Source organism: Osmia bicornis, unplaced genomic scaffold, assembly GCF_907164935.1.
Source record: "Osmia bicornis bicornis unplaced genomic scaffold, iOsmBic2.1, whole genome shotgun sequence".
Classification (NCBI taxonomy): domain Eukaryota; kingdom Metazoa; phylum Arthropoda; class Insecta; order Hymenoptera; family Megachilidae; genus Osmia; species Osmia bicornis.
Window position 1 is genome coordinate 79,492 of NW_025791454.1, and position 9,624 is coordinate 89,115.

Consider the following 9,624-nt stretch of genomic DNA (forward strand, 5'->3'; position numbering starts at 1 on the left):
TCTAAGGTATGCTCCTTTTTCCGAACACCTACTTCTCTCTCTGGAAACAAATTTTGAAAGCATTCCGCACCAACTTTCTCTCGCGGAAATTGTATCTAATTACCTCCGTATTTAATGATAAGTTTAAAATTCAAGGTTTGACCCGTATCAACTCTCAATTATAATATTATCGCGGTCTTCAACTGCGGATCACCAATTCTAGTTCCCTGCCAATTTTAGATTTTGTTGAACTTTGAACTTGTAATGTAAAGACCGAACGCGAAATGGCTGGCCCCCGCGGACCCGCAACCGCGAGACCGCGAGCGCCCAGGATCGCGGCGCGACCACCAGGCGGCGACTGCGAGAACCGCGGAACTCGCGAGACAGACGGCCTCGCGAGCATACATATACCGCGCCGCGAACCATAGAAAGGCAGATCTACTCTCCGAAGCGAGTCTCACGACAAGCGATAACGAAGTACGATAGCTCCACTGTATCCGACCAGCCACTGCCGGGGATTCTCCCGGACGGCATCCCGACCGCCGGCCTGGACGCACACGGTATCCGAGCGCCCACCGGAGCCACGGTTTGTTTCCGATTGTCGAGGCAGGACGAGACGCGCACTGCGGTCGTCCGCCTCAGGGACATCTCCACCCGCTCCCGGAGTATCATCCGCCCGCCTCCGCCGCAATCCGCCGGGTCACACCCGCGCCGCGATCGTACCGCACCGCGCCGCGACCACACCGCGCCGTAGAATAAGTTCATTAGATTGGAAGGACGCTCAGGGCCGTAGAATAAGCATACTGTAAAATAAGCGTACTGTAGGAAAAGCATACTGTAGGATAAGCATACTGTAGAATAAGCATATTGTAGATACGCGAACCTAGGCTAAGTATACTGTAACGAACTCACTATAATAAACCACGTTATTCCGCTAATCATTGCACCAGTTCTTACCCGAACCCCGGACTCCCCGACTGAGTCGGCACCACGGCGGAATTAACCGTAACATTGGCGCCCGAACAGGGACCGTGTAAATTAGCGGAGTAACGTATGCACCGAGTAGGGTGGATCTACGGCCTGAAAAAAGCCGAGTAGATCCAAATCGCAACCGAGGAACAGCTGGACTCCACCGGAACGATCGATGAGCTGCGAGCCCGAATCGTCAACCACCACCGCACGATGCCCGCACAACCGAAGGAGGGTCAGTCAGCCACCACCGGGGGCCCCGAACCTCGCCCCAACCCCACCCCTACCTCACCACCCGCTGATCTAGCATACCTTGACCAGCTCCGCAAAAGCGGAATCTTCTACGATGGCGGGAAAGGGGCAGACTACTTCCTGGACCGGCTGCAGGACCTCCGAACGACCTACGGCCTGTCCGATGACCACATCCTGCGGTACCTCCCCGGCTTGCTCCGCGGACAGGCCCTGACCTGGTACCACAATCACCGTACCGACTGGACCTCTTGGGAGGAGTTCCTGGACATCTTCTGCCAGGCGTACCTACCACACCAGCAACCAGAGGAACTGCTGGACCAGATCCTGCAGCGGAAACAGCAGCCCGGTGAATCCGGCCGAGACTACCTAACGGCCATAGATACCCTGCTACGCCGCCATGGGGGTTTCCTCGAGGAGGAGCGGCTCAGCCGGTGCTACCGCAATCTCAACCTAGACTACCGGCGCTATATCCGGCGCGCCGCTATCAGTACATACGTGGACCTACTCCGCCAGATTACGGAGTACGAGGACCTGGAGCGAGACTGCCAAATCGCCCCGCCACCCCGCAGAGCCGACCCACCCCGAAACCAAGCCGCCGAGATCGGGCCAGGGTACAATCGAGAGACCTGCTGTTGGAGGTGTGGACAACGAGGCCACTCCCGCCGAGAATGCCGCCGCCCCAGTCGCCTATTCTGTAGTCATTGCGGAACCGAGGGTCGCCTAACCCGGGACTGTCCCTGCCACCCCCGGACGGGAAACGGACCGCTGGTCGGCCCACGAGGCGCCGTCCGACCAGCCACACCACTGACGCCTCCAACCAGCCAATAGAAGGGGACCGACGTATCTACGTCAATATCACGGTGCACGGATACCAGGGACGAGCCCTCCTGGACACCGGGGCTACCCGCTCCTACATCAGGGGTGACCTCGCCGAGTACTGCCACTGGCACGGCGACTCCTGGGACCAGGAACCGCAAGCAGTACGCGTCGCCGACGGAAGCCAGACCGCCACCGCAGGGGTTGTCAGCTTGACGGCCACCATCAACGGCCAGAGGCTCCACCACCAGTACGCCGTGCTCACTACCATGAGCCACACCATGCTCCTGGGTATTGACGTACTGGGCCGCCTGGGAACAACCATCCAAATCGGGGAGCAACAATGGCAGCGCGGCCAGGACCACGAGGCCCTCGAGATGACCGGACCATCCCCCCTGACGACAGAACAGCAGGAAAAACTGCAACACCTCCTGGACGAGGAGCTGCCCAAGTTCCGACAACTACCGCCGACCACTACCTGGACCCAGCACCGACTCAGACTCAAACCAGGGGCCGAACCAGTTAAACATCGCTATACGCCCCGGAACCCGGCCATGCAAGCCATCATAGACAGCGAGGTCGACCGTATGCTGGCCGCCGGAATCATTGAACCATCACAAAGCCCATGGAGCTCCCCCGTAGTACTGGTCCGGAAGAAAAACGGAAAGTACCGTTTCAGCATCGACTTCCGACAGGTCAACAAACGGACAGAGAAGGACGCCTACCCCCTCCCCCAGGTAAAGGCAACGCTAGAGAAGCTACGGGAGGCAAAGGTGATAACAACCATCGACCTCGCGGAGGGATACTGGCAGGTCCCCCTCCACCCTGAAAGTCGCCCACTCACCGCCTTCACTGTTCCAGGCCGGGGCCTCTTCCAATTTACAACAATGCCGTTTGGACTACACTCCGCACCCGCCACGTTCCAACGACTGCTCGACGAAGTCATCGGACCCCGCTTAGCACCATGGGCGTTCGCTTACCTAGACGACATCATCGTCCTCGCTAGAACCTTCGAGCAACACCTAGCCAACCTCAAGGAAGTCTTCCGCCGACTCCGTGCAGCGGGCCTACGGCCGAACCCCAGAAAATGCAGTTTCGGAAGAACGGAACTTACCTACCTAGGACACACCGTCACCAGCAAGGGGATACATACAGACCCCGGAAAGGTACAAGCCATCCGAGACATACCGGCACCAGCTAACCTAAAACAGCTCCACCGGTTCTTGGGGATGGTATCATGGTACCGAAGATTTATCCCCCACTTCGCCGACCTAGCGGCACCACTCAACCGGCTCCTACAAAAGCGACAACGGTGGGCGTGGACCACCACCGAAGACGCCGCTTTCCAGACCCTACGGCACCAGCTCGCCACCGCGCCAGTACTGACCTGCCCAGATTTCGAGCAGCCGTTCACGCTACAAACCGACGCCAGCAACCTCGGACTAGGAGCAGTCCTGACCAAAAACCATACCGGAGAAGAGCGGGTCATCGCCTACGCAAGCCGGACGCTCAACAAAGCCGAGCGCAACTATTCCGTTACCGAACGAGAATGCCTCGCCGTAGTCTGGGGGATCCGGAAAATGCGGCCATACCTAGAGGGTTACCGATTTACTATCCTCACCGATCACCAGGCCTTAAAGTGGCTGCAAGCCATCGACAACCCGTCCGGTCGGTTGGCCCGATGGAGTCTAGAACTCCAACACTACGACTACGATATCCAATACCAACGAGGCGAAACTAACCTCGTCGCCGACGCTCTGTCCCGCCAACCGGACGGACACACCGGAGAAGCCGATACCGTGGACCACCACACCCAAGACGCGTGGTACGAACGAACGCGACAGGCGGTCCAAAACGCACCAGCCAAGCACCCCGAATACCGGCTCCAGGGAGAACAACTGTACCGACACCTACCTGACACCACCGGCCTGCACCCCGAACTGGAATGGAAAGAATGTATTCCAAAAGCAAGAAGAAAGGAAATACTGACCGAAAACCACGACACGCCAACCGCTGGACACCTAGGGATATGGAAAACCAACGCCCGGCTGGCTCAAAAATACTACTGGCCGGGGATGTTCAGGGATGCCGCCCGCCACGTGCAGAACTGCCCGAGTTGCCTGGCACACAAAGTGCTACAGCAGGCACCCGCCGGGAACATGCACTCCACACCAGCAAACGAGCCATGGGAAGTGGTCACCGGCGACCTCGTAGGACCCCTCCCAAGATCGAAAAAGGGATGCACGGCACTCCTGGTCATGCAGGACAAGTTCACCAAGTGGGTCGAACTACAACCACTCCGGCAGGCCACCGCCCCGGCCATCACCCGAGCATTCCGGGAAAGGATTGCCATGCGGTTCGGGAAACCCAAACAGATCATCACCGACAATGGACGCCAATTCGAGAGCCGCGAGTTCACAACACTCCTCGCCAAATATGGGGTGAAACACCGGAAAACACCACCATACACACCCCAGTGCAACCCGGTCGAGCGCACAAACCGGGTACTCAAAACCATGATCGCCCAGGCAACAAATACCAACCACCGGGACTGGGACGAATGGCTGCCAGAGCTGGCCTTCGCCTACAACTCGGCCAAACATGAGGCCACAGAACAAACACCGGCCTACCTTAACTATGGCCGGGAACTAGCCATGCCGGGACAGCAACACCATCCCCTCAGCACCGCAGGAGACCGCGAGGAAGCACTGGCCAGACTCCGAGACGCAATCACACTCGCACAACGAGCATTGACCAAAGCTCACCTGGCCAGCAAGAAACGCTACGACCTGCGCAGACGGCCATGGGCCCCAAAGATCGGGGACCTAGTAATGCGGAGGGAACACCCACTGTCCTCCGCAGCGGACGGGTTCAACGCGAAACTCGCACCAAAGTTTGCCGGCCCCTACAAAGTGATTGAACGCCTCGGCCCAACGGTAATACGGTTGCACGAGGGTAACGGTAAATCGCGCACCGCGCACGTACAGGACCTAAAACCCTGCCCCACCACCAGCGAAAACGCAACCGCGAGTCGCGAACTGCGAAATACCGGTACAATCACCAGAGGGCTACAACGCGAGTCGCGATCCCGCGAGACAAACAGCCCCGCAACAGGATATAAAGCAGGCTCAGCCGGGGATAGGCAATCAATCAGCAACATGCCACGAAAGTCACAAATTAAAGTAAAGGCAGAGGCAACACCGCTAGGCCGTCGCGACCCGCGGCCCGGCCACGGATCCGACAAGTAAAGGCCGGAACGTGGCCAATACGAATCGTGGGACCACCGCCACGAATCCAGCCACCAGCCCGCCAACAGCCAAGCAGAGGGGAGGAACTGATGGAGGCCACCGAGGCAACGCCGCCCGCTCCAAACCCGCCACCGGCAACCAGCCAGCCGCCACCAGGCCGAACACGGGTGGCACACCAGGCCAACCAAGCCCGACCGCCACAGCCGCCCAAACGGAAGGCCACCAGGCCAACACAGCGGACAGCTGCGAGGACCACAGCAGCAGTACCACCGCCCGCAGCGGCCTTACCGCCGCCCACAGCGGCCACACCGCAGCCCGCAGCGGCCATACCGCCGCCCGCAGCGGCCACACCGCCACCCACAGCAGCCGTGCCACCGCACACAGCGGCCCCACCAGCACAGCCGGCCTGGACATCGCCACCGCCGATATCCGGCCTCCGCGGCACCCCGCGACGCCGAGCAGGCACCAGCAGACCCGGGAGAGGCCCAGCAACCCGGGGCATTACACCACCAGGGCCAACCACAACCAGGCCCACCCAACGGGGCACTGAAGCCCCGTACACCGTCACACCAGGACGGGCCGACGAGGCCGTCCTTAGGTTCAACAGCCTGTCGAGAAGGAGACCCGTCCTCATGACCCTGGGGAACGGGACGACCGTCGCAGTACTGCGACTACGATCGGACCACGTCCGCATCCGGATCCGTCAGCAGGCAAGGTCTGCACCAGGGACCGCACCGCCACCCGGCCCCACGGACCAGGCCCCACCAGCGCCAGACAACACCCCGTAGACTAAGGCCAGTAGAATATAAGAATAGGATAAGCTTAGGTTAAGTTTGTATTATAATAATAAATCAAGTAGCAACCACCCGTACCGTCACTACACCGCTGACACTCCGGATATTTCGCGTCGTAGGAGGGGAGGGGGGAGTGTAATGTAAAGGCCGAACGCGAAATGGCGGGCCCCCGCGGACCCGCAACCGCGAGACCGCGAGCGCCCAGGTTCGCGGCGCGAACACCAGGCGGCGACCGCGAGAACCGCGGAACTCGAGAGACAGACGGCCTCGCGAGCATACATATACCGCGCCGCGAACCAGGGAAAGGCAGATCTACTCTCCGAAGCGAGTCTCACGACAAGCGATAACGAAGTACGATCAACGTCATTTTTGGGCTCCTACAAACCTCCTCCAACAGTGTTCGTCGGACGAGACGCGTACCGCGGTCGTCCGTCGAAAGCTCCACTGTATCCGACCAGCCACTGCCGGGGACTCTCCCGGACGGCATCCCGACCGCCGGCCTGGACGCACACGGTATCCGAGCGCCCACCGGAGCCACGGTTTGTTTCCGATTGTCGAGGCAGGACGAGACGCGCACTGCGGTCGTCCGCCTCAGGGACATCTCCACCCGCTCCCGGAGTATCATCCGCCCGCCTCCGCCACAATCCGCCGGGTCACACCCGCGCCGCGATCGTACCGCACCGCGCCGCGACCACACCGCGCCGTAGGATAAGTTCATTAGATTGGAAGGACGCTCAGGGCCGTAGAATAAGCATACTGTAAAATAAGCGTACTGTAGGATAAGCATACTGTAAGATAAGCATACTGTAGGATAAGCATACTGTAGGATAAGCATACTGTAGAATAAGCATGTTGTAAATACGCGAACCTGGGCTAAGTATACTGTAACGAACTCACTATAATAAACCACGTTATTCCGCTAATCATTGCACCAGTTCTTACCCGAACCCCGGACTCCCCGACTGAGTCGGCACCCCGGCGGAATTAACCGTAACAAACTCTATTACATTTTTCAAATTACGTCTTAATCAATTTAATCAAATTTAATTTAAATCGCATTTTCTGCGGCGTACGATCTCCAGTTAGCTCCCTTGAATCTCGGACGCATTGTGCCCGCGTCTCGGCTCTCCTCCGGATCCCGAATCGCGGCTTATTCTCTGATCTCCCCCCCGGCGCTCGTTCTTTGCGGCATCCCGTGCTTGATCTTTCCCTCTTGCTATACCTGCTGGGCAGTGGAGCGAGATCGATCGGCCCGATTCTTCCTTTTGCTGGCCGACTCTCGACGAACCATGATCGTATCTACTCTATTTTTTTGGACCCTCCTGCTGTACGCGAATTTGTAGCTCCCTCCATGCGGCATCTCCTACGCATCCACTACACCTTGATAGTTAGGCACGGGTACTTTTCCGACATGACCCCCGCGCCCGTCAGCGTGCCCCTGCATATTTATTTTTAGTCAGCTACGCTTCACGTGAACAATAAAACTCCGACTTCTTTATTTTCCTGATTGTTTCCATTCTCCTTTGTCTCCTTCTGGTCGCTCGAGCAGGCCTCCTAGTTTATGCTACTGCCTTACTCTGCTTTACTGCTTCACTGTACTTTCACTCTATTACTCTATTATTCCTTGCGAACTCGCACCGCTTTTATCCTACGTCGCCTCCTTTAGCGCCTTGCTCCTCATTGCCCGTTTATTACCCATCACCTACTTTATCGCCTACCCTACCCGACACCTGGTACAGCTTAACTCCAAATGTACCGTATGCCGCTTTACAAACTTTCCGCTTACAGCTGTTTCTGGCTGTTTTTCGTTGTTCTCTACCGTCCTTTTTCCCTATTCCTCCATTTATTTCTTTATTTATGTTTTTATTTCTCCACTATTTTCACCTTTTACATTCTGCTCAGGATCCACACCCATTCTTACTGTACACATCTGCTTTTACTTTTAAACTTTCAGTTTCTATGTGTTATGTTATCTTAATTCAAGATTCTCAGAACCCCCTTAATTTCAAGTACAATTCTTCTCCTTGATCACCCATTTTAGCCTCCCCATAACTTTAATTCTAAGATAACGAGCATTTATTCATCTACATCGCATCCGCACAAATTATATTTAATTACTTTTAGACTACGATTCCCGCGATCAACTCTACCCTCAATTTAAATTCAATTTAAAATCCAAATCCAGAACTCCTCCCGGGTGTCAAGTCTAACATCAACACAATTTCACAACCCCAAATCATAAAGCTTAATTTGTCACTAATCTTAAATCCTGGAAACTTCTAGCTCTAACACATTTACTGTGGAAGACTACATCCCATCCTCCCCTGGAAGCGGGGGGTTACAGAATACGTCTCCAGCCTCCTTGGCTTGTCGTAAAAGGCGACTAAAAAGGAACCGCGCGCGAAGCCCCTTCAGACCGGCAGCATCGGACCCTTCGTACACGAGCACGGTTCGCTCGCACCCCCTTTAGACGCCGACCGACGGCTGACCCACTGACCCAGTTTCGGCCGCTACCTGCGAGTGGGTGACGTAATCCGTTCATCACCCGCTTGTACGCGCCTCTCACCCGTCTAACGAGGCGCTTAAAACTGCTAGCTTTCGTGCTTAATCTAAAAATCCAAATTTCGCTGATCCAATTTTAATACATGCTACATTTTCCATACATCTACCTCTCTCTCTGATAATTAATTTTGAAAGCATTCTGCACCAACTTTCTTTCGCGAAAATTGTATTTAATTACCTTTAAAATTAATTTTCATGGCAAATTTAAAATTCAAGGTTTTGGTTCGTATGAATTCTTAATTATAATATTAATGTGGTTCTTCAAACACGAAACATCAATTCTAGTTTTCTGTAAATTTTAGATTTTGATAAATTTTGAATTTTATTACATTTTAATTTCTTTACATTTCATCAATTTAATTAAATTCTATTAAAATCGCATTAACATGACGCGCGATCCCCAATCAGTGACCTCTAATCTCGGACGCATTACGCTCGCGTCTCGGCTCTCTCCCGGATTCCGACCCGCGGCTTCTTCTTTGATCCCCTCTCTCGCGCTCGCTCTTCACAGCATCCCGAGCTCGATCTTTCCCAATCACTGTACCTGCCGGGCAGTGGATCGAGACCGGCCGGCCTGAACCTTCCTCTCGCTGGCCGACTCTCGGCGAACCGCGACCCTTCTTACTCTTCCCCTTAGGTTCTCTGATTGCATCCGCACTATACGTAGCGTTCCGCTTACGGTGCCCTTACACACATGTAGTATAGAATTGAATCTCCCCTGGAGACGGGGGGTTACAGAATACGTCTCCAGCCTCCTTGGCTTGTCGTAAAAGGCGACTAAAAAGGAACCGCGCGCGAAGTCCCTTCAGGTAGACAACGACGAGCCCGTCGCACACAAACGCGGCTCGCTCGCAACCCTTCGGATACCGGCCGCTGGCTGACTCATTGACCCAGTTCTGACCACTACCTGCGAGCGGGTGACGCAATCCGCGCATCGCCCGTTTGCACGCGCCTCCCATCCACCCAACGAGACGCTAAAATCTCACAGTTCTCGCGCCGGCTCT

The 9,624-nt window shown here is 55.9% G+C and overlaps 1 protein-coding gene across 1 annotated transcript; it reads left to right on the forward strand.

The window, feature by feature from the left end:
• Positions 1 to 5,353: 5,353 nt before the first annotated feature.
• On the forward strand, positions 5,354 to 6,052 carry LOC114882544 (mucin-7-like). The gene has a single exon (XM_029199425.2). The coding sequence runs from the start codon at positions 5,354 to 5,356 to the stop codon at positions 6,050 to 6,052; it is 699 nt and encodes a 232-aa protein (XP_029055258.2).
• Positions 6,053 to 9,624: the final 3,572 nt, after the last annotated feature.